General features: G+C 39.4%; 1 protein-coding gene across 1 annotated transcript in view; it reads right to left on the bottom strand.

Moving 5' to 3' along the window:
- Nucleotides 1–19,585, bottom strand: part of Fam168a (family with sequence similarity 168 member A) — a 136,435-nt gene that overhangs the window by 58,179 nt on the left and 58,671 nt on the right. Inside the window, exon 2 of the mRNA XM_038330899.1 lies at nucleotides 15,728–15,815. Within this exon, the coding sequence (XP_038186827.1) occupies nucleotides 15,728–15,797 (70 nt within the window). The 5' untranslated portion in view covers nucleotides 15,798–15,815. The remainder of the gene's footprint in view (nucleotides 1–15,727; nucleotides 15,816–19,585) is intronic.

Raw genomic sequence — 19,585 nt, 5'->3', positions numbered from 1 at the left:
CACACACACACACACACACACACACGCACGCACGCACGCACGCACGCACGCACGCACGCGCACACACATGCGCACACAGACACGCACATCACACCCAAGTAAACAAAACTGTGTTTCCCACAATTTATCTGTGTTCACTATAAATGATCAGAAATAATGAATACAAAAAAAAGAAATAATGAATACAAGGATAAAAAAGAGAAAATTATGTGAATGGAGTATAGACTGGAGACAGGAATGCAAATATAAACTAAATAATTCTGAGATTCTTTTTATGGTGCCCTTGGAGGTGTGGTACTAATCTTTTTTTTTCTTGTTTTGTTTTTGTTTTTGAAGACAGTTTCTCTGTAGCTTTGGAGCCTGTCCTGGAACTAGCTCTTGTGATGGAGGAGAGTGGCCTTGAACTCACAGAGATCCATCTGCCTTTGAATCTTGAGTGCTGGGATTAAAGGCATGCGCCACCACTGCCTGGCTGAAGAGTTGTGGTGTTAGTTCTTAAGCTAAACCTAGAGCAGCTGGCAAAAATACGGGGTATAAATGCACTGGACAGTTGTGTCTGTTTACTTAGAGTTTACACATCATCTTTTACTTTTTTACTGACCTTTCTTGGGGCTTCAGCCTGTGCAAGCACGAACCTCCAGTACTAGAACAGACAGACACACTACTGTAAAATAAGCTTTACAGAGGGCCTCTAGACAAAGTATCTACTGCAAACTCTGAGGTTTATTTCCAGACACATATAAACCTCTGAAAAGGTTTCATTATTAGCAATTCTCTCACTTAGTCACTTATTCTTTCAATCAACCTAAATTCATTGTGCATTCGATGGTTAACAACACAGAGTACCCCATTTTAAATACTTGCTGGCTCTGTGACAGGGCTAAGGCTCTTCATTTTTCTTGTACTTAAATGATTAAAACTTGGAGAGGAAAGGATTTATATTTCATCTTACAGCTAAATAGGTCAATCACCTAGAGAAGTCAGCACAGGAACTGATGCAGAGGCCATGGAGGACTGCAGCTTACTTTGTCTCATATTTTGCTTAGCCTGTTTTCTTATAGCACCCAGGATCACCGGACCAGGGGTGGCACTGCCCACAATGAATTGGACCCTCCCACATCAGTCATCAACCAAGAAAACACATCACAGGCTTGCCACAGGCCAGTCTGGTTGGGAAATTTCCTCAATACAGGTTCCCTTTTCTAAAATGATTCTAGCTAGTGTCAACTTGACATAAAACTAGCTAGCACATATACACACGCTAATAAGAACTTTGTCTTCTATGTGTAAGAATTATGTATTTTAACTGCAAGTTTCCACCATCAAGAGATGGGCTAACAGGACTTCTACTGGCTAAAGCAGATTTCAGGGCATCTAAAGAAACAGATAAATGGACAAACAAGTGACTGACTAATGAATGAACTAAAATAGGCAAATCCACAGAAACAGAAAGTGGACCAAGGTTACCAGAAGCTGACTGAAGTAAAGGGTTTCCTTAGAGATGCAAAATGTATGTTCAGGATGATGAAAAAACTTCAGGAAATAATGATAGTGATCAAACAACTGTAAATGTACTTAATGTCACTGAATCATATACTTGAAAATAGCTAAGATATACTTAGGAAACAGGTAGGTCAATAAAGTGCTTGAGTTTGGTCCCAAAACCTATGTTTTTTTTTTGGTTTGTTTGTTTTTTTTTTTTGTTTTGTTTTTTTAAGCTGGATTTGAAGGTGCAAGCTTGTAATTCCAGTGCTACGGAAGTGGAGACAGGTGGATTCTTGGGGGTCGGCGGATAGCACGTGTGGCTTTTGGTAAGTTCCTAGCAGGTGAGTTACTATCTCAAAAAGCAAGGTTGATGGCTCCTGAAATAGGACACCTAAGGATGACCTCTGGCCTCTTCACATATACACATAAGCATGCACAGACTCTCTGACTCTCTTTTTCTCCCTTCCTCCCTCTCTCAAAAATTAGTAAAACAGGGAATTTTGCACTGTGTATGTTTTCTTATGATTTTTTTAAAAGTATACTTATGCTGGGTTTGGTTGTGCATGACTATAAATTTAGTATTTAGGCTACATAGCAAAACTGTTTCTCAAAGAATAAAAGGTCTCTCTCTCTCTCTCTCTCTCTCTCTCTCTCTCTCTCTCTCTCTCTCTCTCTCTCTCTGTGTGTGTGTGTGTGTGTGTGTGTGTGTGTGTGTGTGTCTGTCTGTCTGTCTGCAAACACCAGGACTGTTAGACTAACGATCTATGTGAGGCAAGAAGGAAATCTGGTTTAATACAACTCAGTAGTGGTGTTTAGAGTCTGACACACCAGGCAGTTTATTTTAGCCATATTTAAGTACAATACAATTTTGGAAAGAAGTTTCTGCAAAGTACATGTGATCTTTTTCATAAGAAAGGGTTCTAAACCGGGTGGCAGTGCACATCTTTAATCCAGCACTTGGGAGGCAGAGGCAGGCGAATCTCTGTGAGTTCGAGGACAGCCTGGTCTACAGAGGGAGTTTCAGGACGGCCAGGACTGTCTTGAATGGAAGAGAAAAGGGGGCGGGGTGGGGGATCTATAGCTTAAGGGAATAGAGGAGGATCTGGAGTCGCTAGGTCATTGCAGAGGTCACCAAGCTACAGAGTACACGTGACATCTCTCCTAAGGATGGGTTCTACTGACTGAGAAATAATGTTAAAGATAAAAATATAGGGAGAAAGAGTCTGGAATAAGCATAATAGTCTGGGGGATTCAGGTGTGGCCTGGTCCATCATGAGTAAGTAAGTAAACACACAAAAAATAATAGCTCTTACCTAAAAAAACTGCCAATGGAGACAATGTTTATAAAGCGCCTTGCCACCCTAATGATATTTACAAATGGTAGTTATTACTGTAATAAATAATCACAGAAATGATAAATGGCATCAGTATTTGATGGGGGTGTGTGTTCAAGACAGGTTTCTCTGTATATCAGTCCTTACTGCTGAGCCATCTTTCCAACCCTTATTACCTGCTATTGTACGTGGTGTGGGTGTTTGAGCGTGCACACATGTGTGCCACTATCACCCAGCTAATATGCTCAGTCTTAAACATAAATCTAAGCAATATATGAGACAATAATGGAGATCTATAAAAGAAAGCTAGAATAAACTAATCTAAAGCTTAGAGGAAGTGTTTGCCACACTATAAATCAGCTTCTAGGTAGCAACTGAGCCCTTGGGCAGCACCAACTTTCAATGGGTGAACAGAAGAAAACCCTGAAAGGAGACTACAGCTCAGGAACAGCTGAAGAAGTAAAAGAAAACAAAAACAGAAATTTTGTAGTAAACTCAATAAAAGCAGGGGAGGCTTGCTTTAAGGAGGAGGATGGAAAAAGGCTGATGAGATGGCTCAATGGGTAAAGGCACTTGCCATCAACCCTGATGACCTGAGTTCAATCCTGGGAAGGAGGAAACCAGTTCCTGTAAATTGCCCTCTGACACACACATGTGTACTCTGACATGTGCCAGACCTCAACAAATATATGTTAAAAAGAAATATATTTAAATTAAAAAGAAGAAGCAAGGAGGGAGCTGAGGATGTAGCTCAGTTGTAGTCCTTAGTTTGACTGTCAACACTGTATAAAGCAGATATGGTAACTTTTGCTTTTAATCCCAGTACCTGGGAAGTGGAGGCAGAAGGACCAGAAAGAAGTTCAAGTTTGAAGCTAGCCTGAAATGAAACTATCCTATCTGTTATGGATTTATTAAAAATGCTGCAGGATCCCTGGTGACAGCAGGCAGCAGAAATGCTGTAGCTGTAGGTCCCCAAGTGGTGTTAGCGGGCCATGTGGCAGCAGACAGCGGGACCTGAGAGCAGCCAGTCCCAGGTAGATAAGGCTGCCGGTCCCGGAGCAGTAGCTGGTCCCAGGCAGGGACACACATGGCGGGCCCGCAAGAGACAGAGATGGATAGGCACGACATGCAGAGTGAGGTTAAATATTTATTCAGGGGGTTATGGAGGGGGGAGGGAGAAAGGAAGAAGAGAGAGAGAGAGAGAGAGAGAGAGGAAGAGGAGGAGAGAGAGGAGAGAAAGAAAGGAGAGGAGGGAAAGAGAGAGAAGAGAGGGAAAGGGGAGAAGAGGGGAGAGAAGCAGAAGCAAAGCTGCCTCTCCAAGAGGAAGACGGAAAAGAGCGAGCTCAGAGGGGAAGCTGAAGATCAGCCTGCTTCAGTGGATAGGTGTGGCTTGTCTCTTAAAGAGACATAACAATCATTACACTATCCCTTCCAAACAAAGGAAGAAAAGTGGAAAAAGTAAAAAATAGGGGAGGAAGAGAGCACTGATTAAGCGATACAGAAATCAAATTAAGATGAGGTCAAAAATCAGTCCATTAAGTTTAACAATAATGAGAGTAGCTACATAACTACAGCAAGACCAGCTCATTCCATGAGGTTCTTCTTCAGTGAAGTTGAAAAAGTTAAGAGACCCGAGGGGGGTCTTTTCTGAACAGAGGAAACCAGCCTCCACATCATCGGAGTGTTAGTTAGCAATTTCAGGAATTTGAATTTGATTTCTTGGCTCATCTGAGATGCTAATCACTGTGGTGTCCAAGGACACAGCCAGAACTCCAGAGCAGTAACAGCATTTATTTTGTAATTACAAAAACAAAAAACTATGGTTAGCTTAGGTTCTGCTGTATAGACCTTGACGTCACAGATCTTGACGATGATTACCAGTTGTTTTACTTAGAAAATAAAAGTTACCTCTTTAAAGCTGTTTTAAAGATTGAATGAGAAAACCTTGGGGAAGTTCTGTGCAAAGAACAAAGCAGCAGGCTGGGGAAATGGCAGTAAAGTGCTTACTATGTGAGCAGAAGGACCTACATTTGGAACCCACGTAAGACTGTGTGCCATTATGCCAGTTCTGGGGAGGTGGAGACAAGAGAATTTCTGGGATTGGCTGACAAGCCCAGTCCAGCTGAAAATCAGTGAAATCCATGTTCAATTAGAGAGCTTGTTTCAAAACAGTAAGGTAGAATGCAAAAACCAATGCTGACACATATCGCCCCCCACACACATATGAAGTACTGCTGTCATAATCTTAAAAGCTCTACAAAGTGATCAGAGAGAGAGAGAGAGAGACAGACAGACAGACACACACACACAGAGAATTAGAAAGGAGCTGGTCAATGGAAAAGACTATTTCTTAGCCATACGGATAAATCAGATCATTCACTTTATCTGTAGGCTGTCAACTTTATTAATTATTGAGGTCTTCAGTTGACAAACTGATACATCTTTTTTGCTTGTTTGAGACAGGATTACAATATAGTCCTGGCTAACCTGTTAGTGAAAAAAAAAAAAGGAGGAAAAGAAGGAATGGGGAGTTATGAGTATCAGATTGTGGGTTTGGATTCCCCCCCCTCTTTGGGGGGCTGTTAGTGCTGAGGGACAATGGTCTTTTATCCTGTCACTTCTATTATTTTTAATAAAATGCTGATTGGCCAGTAGCCAGGCAGAAGTATAGGCAGGGCGACAGCAACCTGGCAGGAAGTAGAGGCAGAGCAACGAGAATTCTGAAAAGAAGGAAGTTTCAGTCTGCTGTTGTGACCCAGCCGCAGAAGAAGCAAGACGTGAATGTCTTGCCAAAAAAGGTACCAAGCCACATGGCTAACACAGACAAAAATTATGGGCTAATATAAGTTATAAAAATTAGTTAATAAGAAGTGCCTGAGAGGGCTGGAGAGATGGCTCAGAGGTTAAGAGCATTGCCTGCTCTACCAAAGGTCCTGAGTTCAATTCCCAGCAACCACATGGTGGCTCACAACCATCTGTAATGGGGTCTGGTGCCCTCTTCTGGACTGTAGGCATACACACAGACAGAATATTGTATACATAATAAATAAATATTTTTTTAAAAAAATCAAAAACAACAACATAATAATAATTTTAAAAAAAGAAGTGCCTGAGATACTGGACCAATCAGTTTATAATTGATGAAGACCTCTATTGATTTTTTGGGACTGAATGACTGCAGGACCAGGTGGGACAGAAACTTTAGACAACACATTTTTTCAGTTTTGTTTGTTTTGGGGAGGATACTGATTTATTGTAGCTGGAACTGGCCTCGAACCCCCCCCCCCAAGCCTTGCTGCCTCTATCTCCAGAATGCTGAAATTATAGGTATGTGCTACTAACACTAAGCTTAAGTATTTGTAGCAATTGGACATATTGTTTGCTACAGTCTGAAACCAGAAAATTCAGAGTACTATAACTGGTTCCAGGCAGTAGAGGAGTGGGAAGTACCCAAGACAGACTATGAGAAAAGAAAGAAGAAATCTTAATTATTTCCTCATGGTGGAGAGACAATGAATACACAGGCCAGAGTGGAGAGTTAGGTATCAGACCCAGCTCTAACACAAATCACTTTTACAGATCACGGAATTCTCCATCTTGTCCTTCATATAGTGGTAAGTTAGTTTAAACACTTCATATGTGCTTAAATCTCATAATTATTTTCTAAATGTGTTTGGGGCCTATACAGCAAGTTGATGGCTAGCACTTACATTCACTACTCTTTGCCTTCTTAAGAAGAAAGCATTCCAAAGCTTCTATTATGCTTTTCTTGAGACTATATATTGAGGTACAAACGTGTACTAACTTATCAGATGTTATGACATAGGGTCAAGTTTGGTTTTTCTCTTGCAGCACTCGAGATCAAACGCAGTCATGTTAATGCCTGGAAAGCCTTCTACCCATTGAGCCATGACTCCAGTCACTGCACAGTTCTAACCCACCATCTCTACATTCTAATCTCTTTTCTCTACAAAGGTATAGTCACTGCTGCACTTTACAACAACTTAGCTAGGGACTATTCTAGGGTCCTTTATAGACCAATAAACCAACCTTTGGTTTAGGTCATTATCTCATTTTACAGCTGAGAAAGCTAAAATTCATACAGGCCACAGCCTATCAGTAGTAGAGTTTAGATTCTGGAAGTTGTAAGTATCAAAATAGAGTCACTTACATAAAACCTAACAAAATGGAATCCGGAGGCCATGAAGGAGTCGGTAAATATCTATGTCTCTAGTAGGGTATATCTTAAGAAATTCCTGCACATATTCCTATTACAGGATTTACTGCAAAAAGCTCTTCAAGACCAAATAAGCAAGTTGCACAAGCACTTACCTAGCAACACCCATCTCGCCAATGAGCTCATATCAGTCTCCGTAACAAGTCCCTATAATTAATGGTCTTTGCTTCAAAACAGTTTATGTGAAGTTTTTCTTTTTCTTAATTTCTCTTATACCACAACTTCCCTGAATGTGCCTATGGTCCACTATAGCATACATACCCTGAAAAGAAAGCCATATACATACTAGCCTGAGTAAAAAGTCTTTGGACCTAGGAAACAGTTCAGTGGGTAAAAAACTTGTCATGCAAGTATAAGAACTGAGTCTGGCTCCCCATTACTTATGTGTGGTGGTTTGAATGGGAATACCTCCATAGGCTCATATATTTGAATACTTGGTCCTTAGTTGGTAGAATTATTTGAGAAGGGTTAGGAGATGATGTCTTATTGGAGGAGATGTGTCACTGAGGGTAAACTTTGAGGTTTCAAAAGCCCAAGCCATTCCCAATTAGCTCTCTCTGTCTCATGGTTGTATATCAAGATGCAAGCTCCAGCATCATGCCTTCCTGCCACCATGGTTTCCACCATGATGGTCATGAACTCTAAACCTCTGAAACCTTAAGTCTCAAATTAATTATTTTATAAGTTGCCTTGTTCATGGTGTTTTATCAGAGCAATAAGAAAGCAACTAAGATACCATGTAAAAGCTGGGCACAGTAGTTTCTGTAATCCTAAAACTCCTAGTAAGATAGGATGCAGAGACAGAATCCCTAGAACCTTACAGATCAGCAAGCCCGCCATATACAGTGCAGTGACAAGCAACAAATAAGGTGGGAAGTAGACTGCTGACCCCTGACATTATCCTCTGACTTCTGTATATATGCTATGACATGCAAGCATCAGTATACACAGACATATACGTATCTATCCCCCCCCCACACACAAATTAAATAAAAATAAGTCTGGAGAGATGTTAATAGAGCAGTTAAGAGTGCTTGTTATTATTTTTGCAGAGGACTGGAGGCTGGTTCCCAGAAGCCATGTTAAATGACTCATAACTGCCTTTAACTCCAGTCCCAGGGTATCTGATGCCTTCTGATCTCCTCCAGTACCTGCACACATGTAGCATACACAGAAACATAAATATATACTATCTATCTATCTATCTATCTATCTATCTATCTATCTATCTATCTATCTATATAAACAAATCCTCTGAAAAAGTAAAATTAAATTCATTGCTTGGAGCTTCATCTCTCTCTCTCTCTATTTTTTATTTATTTATTTTTTTTTGGTTTTTCGAGACAGGGTTTCTCTGCAGCTTTTTTTTTTAGAGCCTGTCCTGGAACTAGCTCTTGTAGACCAGGCTGGCCTCGAACTCACAGAGATATATTTTCATTTTCTGTTGACACTCTAGACACCTTCCTCTGTCCAGAACACACACCAGACCTCTGAGTGATACTTGGATGCTTATACTACCCCAATATTTTTAAGAAGAGAAAGCCAGGTAGTTGTGGAGCATGCCTTTAAAACCAGCACTCAGGGGGCAGAGATAGGTGGATCACTATTAGTTCAAGGTCAGCCTGGTCTACATAGTAAGTTCTAGGCCAGCCAGGACTATATAATAATGAAACCCTGTCTCAAAAACAAACAAACAAACAAACAAACAAACAAGCAAAAAACAAAAGAGAGACGGAGAGAAAGGGCTAAGGAGGTGGCTAGTAGTAAGTAAGAGCACTTACTACTCTCACAGAAGACCAGGGTTCAGTTTCCAGCCCTCATATGGCAACTTACAACCTTCCGTAACCCCAGTTCTAGGGTATCTAATGCCAGAAAAGAGACTCCAAGCAAACATGCAGTGCATATACACGCATGCAGGCAAACATTCATGCCCATCATAAAAATAAAAACAAATCTTTTTTTTTAAAGGAAAGGAAAGAGAAGTATACACAAATCTTAGCTGTAGAAGAAGACTGATCATTCGTTTCCTGGCCACCCAGACCCAAATAATCACACAGAAACTATATTATTACAAAACTGTTCTGCTAATGACTCAGGCATATTTCTAGCTAGCTCTTATATCTTGAATTAACCCATTTCCATTAATCTGTGTATTGGCAAAAGGCTGTGGCTAAAGGTTCTGGGTATTTGTCTTCTTCAGCAGCAACATGGTGTCTCCTTGACTCTTCCTACTTTCTCTCTGTATCTCTTCCAGGCTGGGTATATTCTGCCCTGCTATAGGCCAAGGGAGCTTCTTTACTAACCAACAGTAATCAAACATATAGCATACAGAGAGGAATCCCACATCATTAGCTACATTCCAAAATTGTATCAACAAACCTTTTCTGAAGCTTCTGGGGAAAAAAAAATCCTATCAAGAGCCCACCATTAAGGTAAACCTAGGAGAAAGGTATTCAAGTGTCTGCTGCACTTACTGCCTGTCTTAGGTAGCTTGGGTTAACAAATTTAAAAAAACACAGTAAGTTAGGTGAATTTCAACAACAGCATGGATTGTGATCTGAGAGTTTTAAGCTGAAATAAACCCTTTCCTCCCCTAGTTGCCCTTGGTCATGACGTTTTATCAAAGCAATAGAAACCTAAGACACTTGTCACTGGCTGCTATGAAAGTAGTACATCTTTAAGACATATATATGCTTGCTTACAACAAAAATGAACATGTACTAAAATCTTGTAAAAAATGAGTTAAAATCTTTATGTATCCTTTAGAGAAGATATAAATTACTTTAAATCACATGGCCTAAATTAAACTGTCACAATTTCTTTATCTGAAAAGTACTATGACACTTAGAATCACTAATTATAAATAATACACGTTACCTAGCATGTACTTGCCAAATATTAAAATTGACAGTCATTACTATCATCAGTAATAAATATTTAATATACTCTATTGAGTAACTCATCTCATTTCAATCCTTCATTTCCAGCCAATGATAACTTGAAAATGTGTTTCCTGTACAAAACCTATACAAGTTGGATAAAGTATAACAAGCATCTTATTCTCAGGCAAAGCATATAATTAAGAAAGAAAATTAAATCCTTAAGAATCAAAAATGAGAGGAACCAAAGATCTCTGGGGGTCTGGGCATTGGTCTGGGCCATCAAAGGGAATAGGCAGGAACCTGAAACCTCTGCTGGTCCAAGTGAGAATCTGGGACCTCTGAGGGAGTAAGCCTGAGCTAGGTCCTCTGTTGGTCTGGGTGCAACCAAGCCTGGGAACTTTGAGGCAGTAGACCAGAGCCAGGACCAACTCCAAGCCATGGACCTCTGCAGGAGTGGATCCAGACCAGGATTTACAGAAACAGGAAAAAGCCGGTAACCTAGGCCAAAGTAGGCCTGAGGCAATGATCTCCACCTTGGGCTGGAGCAGGATTGAGGGAACAAATTCTACAGCAGTGGGACCAAACCAGTTATCTAAGTCCGAATGGGCCTGAGGAAGAAAGCTCGGCGGAAGTGGGAGCCGGGAGCCAATCCAGTCCAGGGCCACTGACTGACCAGGATTGAGCCAGCAACCTGGTCCAGAGCAGACAGGAGATAGCGAACTCTACCGGAACAGGTAAAGGGGAGTAACCGCTGAGTGAGTGAGCCTGGGTCAGAGCCAGAGACTGCTGAGGGTCTGGGCAAGAGTCTAGGACCTCTCAGGAACTAGGCATGAGCCAGGACCTCTGTGGGTGCCTGGAGTTGGTCTGGGACATCAAAGGGAATAGGCAGGAACCCGAAACCTCTGTGAGTCCAAACGTGAGTCTAGGACCTCTGAGGGGTAAGCCTGAGTAGAAAAGATGAGTAGAAAAGGTAAGAAGACATGCAATACCACAAAGAGCAACACAACACAAGTAAAACCTAAACACCCGGGCTGGAGAGATGGCTCAGTGGTTAAGAGCACTGGCTGCTCTTCCAGGGGTCCTGAGTTCAATTCCCAGCAAACACATGGTGGCTCACAACCATCTGTAATGAGATCTGGCGCCCTCCTCTGGCGTGAGGGCATACATGGAAGCAGAATGTTGAATACATAATAAATAAATCTTAAAAAAAAAAAACAAAACAAACCTAAACACCCTACAACAGCAAGACCTGAACAACCAAATATGGATGAAGCAGAAGAAAATAACCTAAAAAATAACATTTAGGAGAATGTTTGAAACTCTTAAAGAGGAAATGAGAAATTCCCTCAAAGAAATGGAGGAAAAGACAAACAAAAAGTTGGAAGACATCAGCAAATCCTTTAAAGAAAACCAAGAAAAAGAAATCAAGCATATGAAAGAAAATATTCAAGACTTGAAAACACAAGCTGAGGGAATTATAGAAACAGAAATCATGAGAAAATGATCAAGAACCACAAACGCTAGCATGAACAGCAAAATATAAGAAATGGAAGAGAGAATCTCAAGCGTTGAAGATACAATAGAGGAAATAGACTCATCAGTTAAAGAAAACATTAAATCTAACAAAAGCTTAGCCCAAAATATCCAGGAAATATGGGACACCATGAAAAGGACAAATCTAAGAATAATAGGTATAGAAGAAGAAGTTCAACTCAAAAGCACAGAAAATTTATTTACCAAAATCATAGAAGAAACTTTCCCAGAACACCAAATAGACTGGATCCAAAAAAAAAAAAAAAAAAAAAAAAAAAAAAGGTCCACTTGCCACATAATAATCAAAACACTAGACATACAGAGTAAAGAAAGAATATTAAGAGCTGCAAAGGAAAAAGGCCAAGTAACATATAAAGGTAGACCTATCAGAATTACACCTGACTTCTCATTGGAGACAATGAAAGCCAGAAGGTCATGGTCAAGCATTTTGCAGACATTAAGAGACCACAGATGCCAGCATAACCTAATATACCCAGTAAAACTTTCAATCACCATAGAAGGACAAAACAAGATATTCCATGAAAAAATGGATTTAACCAATAACTAGCCACAAACCCAGCTCTACACAAAATACTAGAAGAAAACTCAAATCCATGGAAGTTGGCTACATTGACAAAAATATAGACAATTGACGGTCTCATAGCAGTAAATCCCAAAGAAGGGAAAAACACACAAATTAACACCATAAACAATGAAAACTAAATTAACAGAAGATAGCAATCACTGGTCATTAACATCCCGTAATATAAATGGACTCAACTTACATATAAAAAGGCACAGGCTAACAGATTGGATACAAAAACAGAATCCATCCTTCTTCTGCATACAAGAAACACATCTCAACCTCAAAGACAGACATTAAAAAATATTCCAAAAAAATGGTCCTGAAAACAGCAGGTGTAGCTCTCCTAATATCTAAGAATATAGACTTCAAACTAAAATCAATCAAAAGAGACAAAGAAGGTCATTTCATATTAGTCACAGGAAAAACCCATCAAGAATAAATTTCAATACTGAACATCTATGCCCCAAATTCAAGGGCACCCTCATATGTCAAAGAAACACTTTTTGTAAATAAGGTAAAGTCTTTTTTTTTAGATTTATTTATTTTTGTACACAGTGTTCTGTCTGCACATAAGCCTGCATGTATGTCTGCACACCAGAAAAGAGCACCAGATCTCATTACAGATGGTTGTAAGCCACCATGTGGGTACTGGGAATTGAACTCAGGTCCTCTGGAAGAGCAGTCAGTGCTCTTAACCACTGAGCCATCTCTCCAGCCCCCAAAGAAACACTTCTAAAGCTTAAATCATACATTAAACCCCACACACTAATAGTGAGAGACTTCAACACTCCACTCTCACCACTGGACAGGTCAGTCAGATAAAAAAATGAACAGAGAAATAAGGGAACTAACAGATGTTATGACTCAAATGGACTAAAAGAACATCTATAGAATATTCCATCCTAACATAAAGAATATACCTTCTTCTCAGCACCTCATGGAACCTTCTTAAAAATTGACCACATACTCAGTAATAAAACAAACCTCAACAAATACAAAAAAATTGGAATAGCCCCATGTATCTTATCAAATCACCATGGTTTAAAACAAGAAGTCAACAGCAATACTAATTCCAGAAAACCCACAAACACATGGAAATTAAACAATGCTCACCTGGATCAAGGAAGAAATAAAGGGAGAAATTAAAGACTTCCTAAAATTCGGCCGGGCAGTGGTGGCACACACCTTTAATCCCGGCACTCGGGAGGCAGAGGCAGGCATATCTCTGTGAGTTCGAGGCCAGCCTGGGTCTATAAGAGCTAGTTCCAGGACAGGCTCCAAAGCTACAAAGAAACCCTGTCTCGAAAAACAATCAAACAAAAAAAAGACTTCCTAAAATTCAATGAAAATGACCACACCATATACCCAAATTTATGGGACACAATGAAAGCAATGTTAAGAGGAAAATTCATAGCACTAAACGTCTAAATAAAGAAGCTGGAAAAATCCCACACTATTGAATTAACAGAACATTTGAAAACTTCAGAACAAAAAGAAGCAAACTCACCTAAGAGAACTAGATGGCAGGGAATAATCAAATTGAGAGCTGAAATCAACAAAATAGAAACAAAGAAAACAATACAAAGAATCAAGGAGACAAAGAGTTGGTTCTTTGAGAAAATCAACAAAACAGACAAACCTTTATGGAAACTAACCAAAAGGCAGAGAGAGAATATCCAAATTAACAAAATTAGAAATGAAAAGGGGGGTATAACAACTGACACAGGAATCATCGGGTCATATTTCGAAAAGCTATACTACACAAAATTGGAAAACTTAAAGGAAACGGACATTTTTCTGGATAAATATCACTTACCAAAATTAAATCTAGATCAGATAAGCAAATTAAACAGACCTGCTGAAGAAATAGAAACAGTCATCAAAAGTCTCCAAATCAAATAAAGCCTAGGACCAGATGGTTTCAGTTCAGAATTCTACAAGACTTTCAAAGAAGAACGAATACCAATACTCCTCAAATTATTTCACACAATAGAAACAGAAGGAACATTGCCAAACTCTTTTTATGAGGCTACAATAACCCTGATACCCATACCACAGAAAGACATTACTAAGAAAGAGAATTACAGACCAATCTCACTCATGAACATTGATGCAAAAATACTAAATAAAATACTGGCAAATCAAATCCAAGAAGACATCAGAACCATGATACACCACAGATGCAGGGATGGTTCAACATATGAAAATCTGTCAAAGTAATCTACCATATAATCAAACTGAAAAATAAAAACCACATGATCATCTCATTAGATGCCGAAAAAGCTTTTGACAAAATATAACATCCTTTCATGATAAAGATCTTAGAGAGAGTAGGGATACAAGGAACATACCTAAACATAATAAAAGCAATATACAGCAAGCCAACAGCCAACATCAAAGTAAATGGAGAGAAACTCCCAGCAATCCCACTGAAATCAGGAACAAGACAAGGTTGTCCACTCTCTCCATATCTATTCAATATAGTTCTTGAGGTCCTAGCTAGAGGAATAAGACACCAAAAGGATATCAAGGGGATAAAAATCGGAAAAGAAGAAGTCAAACTCTTCACTGTTTGCTGATGATATGATAGCTTACATAAATGATCCCAAAAATTCTATCAAGGAACTTCTACAACTCATAAACACTTTCAGTAATGTAGCAGGACACAAGTTTAACCTTGGCTTCAAGGTAAATTTCTTGAGGAATAAGTCAAGATAGTCAGAGAATAATAGCATTCCAAACAAAAGAGCAACATATATAAAAACTTGAAGAAAAAAAAAAGCCACACTGGAATGTAAGAGTTTTTAAAAAGATCAGTCTTCAAATCAGCTACTTAGGTTCAATTAACTAATTTTGAATTTGTGGTGTCCACTAAGCCTATGATTTTCTCATCTGTGAAACAGTGATAATGAGCTACATTGTATAGTATTTACTTTAAAATGAAAATGAGGGCCCAGAGAGATGGCTCAGCAGTTAAAGGAACTCGTTACAAAGCCTGATGACCTGAGTTTTATTCCCCAGAACCACAAAGTAGAAGGAGAGAACCAATTCCAAAAAAGTTGTCCTCTGTCTTCAATGCCTGTATCAGAGTATGGAACACACATATAAATGCATGCGTACACACACACACACACAATTCATTTTTAAATAAAGGTGAAATAAGACACTAAAGGTACCAACCACAGGTCAGAAACATGGCAGGTGCTCAGTAAGTGTTAACTTCCCTTTTGCTAATAATTCAATAACCTTTAACCAGAGAGTCACTTCTGCTGGTGGGCATGTTGGCACAACTCTTTAATCCAGCATTCAGGAAGCAGAGGCTGGTAGATCTCTGTGAGTTCCAAGCCAAGCTGGTCTACATAATAGGTTCCAAGGTAGGCAGAGCTAAGAACTACATAGTGAAACTCTGTCACCTGTACTTTTATCATTATGGGACCTTAATTAAACACAACTTTTCCAGCTTCTCAAGCTTTGCCAGGGCTTTTGGAGCTCGGGAGTAAATTGTAAGTCCCTCAGCAAGTTAGAGTCATTCATGGAAGAAGGGGTAAAAAAGAATAAAGGAAAAGAAAAAAAAGAATTATGGGAGTAAAACCAGCTAAATTCACTAAATAAATACAAGAAACTGTCAAAGAATAATTGAAAACCAATAATCCATTATTATACCACTTACCAGCATAGGCCATGTTCTTAGGGTTGCCATAAGGAGCCCCAGGTTGCACGGGGCTGTAAACAGGGTTCATTGTGGAAGACTGAGGATCCTACAACAAAGACAAATAAAACAGCATTGATTATTAACTGCTCATTGCCTCTGACATCATCTTCTCCTCTAAAGCCTTCAGTTATGCTCAAAGAGAAGCAGCATGGTATAGGAAAAAAAAGGGCTAAACAGAGTATAATACTTTCCCCATTTTACAGATGAAGAATGACAGAGCAGAGAAGTGATATAACTTGTTCACTGTCAACTCAGCCACTTTAGGCTGTCAGTTTAATATTAGTCCCAGTATCCCATAGAAAGTTCTTAAGGCAATAGTGTGGCATTGGCCAAATCACTTTTCCTCTTTGACTTCAACATTCTAATAATAAATGGATTAGTTAACCTCTGATGCGCTCTCTCTCTCTCTCTCTCTCTTTCTCTCTCTCTCTCTCTCTCTCTCTGTGTGTGTGTGTGTGTTTTCAAGACAAGGTTTCTCTGTGTAGTTTTGGAGTCTGACCTGGGACATAATCTGTAGACCAGGCTCGCCTTGACCTCACAGAGATCCACCTGCCTCTGCCTCCTGAGTGCTGATTAAAGGTGTGCGCCACCACTGCTGGGCTGGTTCTAATGAAGCTACTTCACAAGTTGAAAAATGTCATACTTTTTCAGTTTATCAAGGGAGTCTGAGTATCTGGTAGTGAGAACTTAGCCTGCTAGAAGGAAGGAACAGTAACTGTTTGGTCCATCCCCTTTTGCCTGTAGAAGATAAAAGCTACTAACAGCTTTAAAAGAAAAAAGGAGGAATTTTTATTACATCTATTTGTGTGCTCACACCACAGCATTGTGTGAAGGTCAGAGGACAACTTGTAGAAGGATTTCTTCTTCCATTATGTGTGCCCAGAGATAGAACTCAGGGTGCCAGATCTGGCCACAAGCATCTCTACCTACAGAACCATCTTAGTGGTCTCCAAAGGATAAATTTGATGCCACTGAACATCCTAATGCAAAAAAAGAAACATAGCCAAGACTTCTTGCCAAATTTATTCAAGGGAAATAAATAAACTTGGAAATTTGTGTGCAATAACTATCACCGGCACAAGTGCTCTTAATGTCCTTAATGAAGGACATTTTCCATTCTGATTAATGGAAAACCTGTTATTATGCTCTATTAACCAATTTGTCCCGTCTTCTTTAGAGAGCCATATCTTTGTTGTTGTTGTTGTTGTTGTTGTTGTTGTTTTGTTTTTCGAGACAGGGTTTCTCTGTAGCTTTGGTCTTACACATAAGCTGGCACATGTTTGAATACGTGTCTCCAGAAATATTATTCACACTCCATAAAAATCAAACAATTCTCTCCTAACTAGATTTACATGACAGATGGGCAATTTTTTAGGTCATTAACTTCTGTTGCACCCCAGGAGAGGGAACAAGTTAGATGCTGAAGGCAGGCAGTGAACATCTGGCTTGATGACAACAGTTCTGTGACTAAGTCTGTCCAGGGTTCTGCAGTGAAAGATAAGGAGTTCCCACGGATAGGACACTAGGACCATCAGACAGACAAACAGGAAATAACACTGGTAAATTTCATAATCTAGAACTTTCATAAATTTATCCAATGCAAAGACCTGGCAAACAATGCCAGGATTAACAGGGTCAATACACTCATCTACAAATTAAAGCTACAACTTGAGGATATATGTTAAAAGAAAGTATGTGTATTTTCAGCTCAATTTAGCAAAAACTATTTTCATAACCAGAGCTGAGAATTAACTCTGAGGCTAAACTTACCTGCTAACTGTGAAGTAATAAATAGATGTAAACAATGTGTGACAACAGAGACGACTGCTTGAACATTTTCCCTAACTTGGACCTTCTCCTTAACCAGTTCTCTCCCTAACAAGTCAGTGTCAAGTAAGACTATTAAAATGCTGCCATGGCTTGAATATAGTATCCACTAAAAGGCATGTGTAAGAAACCTAATGGCCACCATAACAATAGTAAGAGGTGCAATATTTAAGACACCATGAGGGATCTGCTCTTATGAACTGATTAATCTGTTATACTGGAAGAGGACGCTTCAGAAAAGGATAAATGGGGTTTCTTGTACTCTTTCTTCTAACCTCTGGTTTTGTTCTTTCGGCTCTTTGTACCACGGAATGGCACAGCGAGAATATCCTTGCTAGACACCTGCACCTTGTAGCTGAATTTCCCACCTCCATAACCATGAGCACATATATTTCTTATTGTTATAAATGATTTAATCTGTTATAGCAGTATGAAATAGACTAAAACACAACTGGCCCTACAAACATCTGCACTTTCTCCTACAGAGAACATATTCTTTGCTGCTGATTGGACAAAATATGGAATGTTTTCATAACCAAAGAAACTCATCAGCTGTGAAACAGATCTCCTGCTGCTCCAAAATGAGAGTCACAGACAGACATAGGAGACTATGACATGGACATAACAACATGAATTCAATCCGAACTAGTAACTGACAGAAAACATCTGCCAGGGTCTACTATTTGGAATAAACCAGATATGGTGATACAAAGCTGTAATCCTACACTAAAAAAGCTAAGGCAGGAGGATTGCTATAAGTTCAAGGCCCAGCTGGGATACACAGTAAGATTCTGTCTCAAAAGTAAACAAACAAACAATTAAAAAAAGACTATTATACCCACTTCAGGGGAACTGCTAAAATCAGAATTCCTAGCTTGCAAGGGATTGTCCTTTGCAATAGAATCTGTATACTGCTCATGATTTCAGCAACAGTTCACAAGTTTTATTCTCAGGTAAATTCAGGTTCTACAACTACCACCTATCAAAGAAACCACAGGCAAGTGTTCTAACCATTCTGAGTCTCAATTTCCTCTAGTCTCAGAATGAAAAAGAATACTATAAAAAAGTTTTTGTTTGTTTGTTTTGATTTTGAGAGACAGGATTTGAGAGACAGTGTAACAGCACTGGCTGTCCTGGAACTCTGTAGACCAGTCTGGCCTTGAACTCTCAGATCCAACTGCCTCTTCCTCCCAAGTGCTGGATTAAAGGCATGTGCCACCACCACCCGGAAAAATTTACTCTTTTTAGGAATATAGTTCTGAGCCTAAACAAACGTATTCAATCATACAAATAACATCAAATCTATAATCAAGATATAAAGATTTTTATCACTTACAACAATATCTTTTTGGGCAATCCCCTGTCTTACTCCCAGCTCCTGACAATAACACATCTATTTTTTGTTGTTGTAAGGATTTTCTTTATAGATTCAGAATCTATATATACAGTTCTTTCTTAAAGTTAGTTAGCTAACTGGTATTATTCTTATTTCAGATGCGATTAAAAGAACTACTGAGAAAAAACACAGTAATCATAAAATGGATCAAATTGTACATCTTTGAATCTTCATCTTTTTAAAGATGGACAGTCTAAAGCAGTCTAATCCAATATAATGTCATGTACTGACAGAAATATTTTAAAGATTATTTACTACGTGTAGTATGTGTGCCTGAATGAGTTTATGTGCACCATGTGAGTGTAGGTGGTCACAGAGGTCGGAGGGCATAGAATCCCTTGGAACTAGAACTATAATTGTGAGCTGCTGGATGTGGGTGCTGAGAACCAAAACCAGGATGTGGGTCCTCTGAAAGAGCAGTAAGTGCTCATAACTACTAAGCCATCTCTCCAGCCCCAATATATCAGCTATGGATGTACTAAAAGGCAGAACATTTGCTTAGCAAACACAAGACTTTGGATTTGAGTTTGTGTATCACATATCCCTCCCCCAACTCTGCACTAAAAGAGGGAGGAAAGGATGAATCTTATACC

The sequence above is a fragment of the Arvicola amphibius genome, chromosome 1 (genome assembly GCF_903992535.2).
Source record: "Arvicola amphibius chromosome 1, mArvAmp1.2, whole genome shotgun sequence".
Lineage (NCBI taxonomy): Eukaryota > Metazoa > Chordata > Mammalia > Rodentia > Cricetidae > Arvicola > Arvicola amphibius.
Note: the sequence above shows the minus strand (reverse complement) of the source record. Positions and strands in the feature narration are given on the sequence as shown.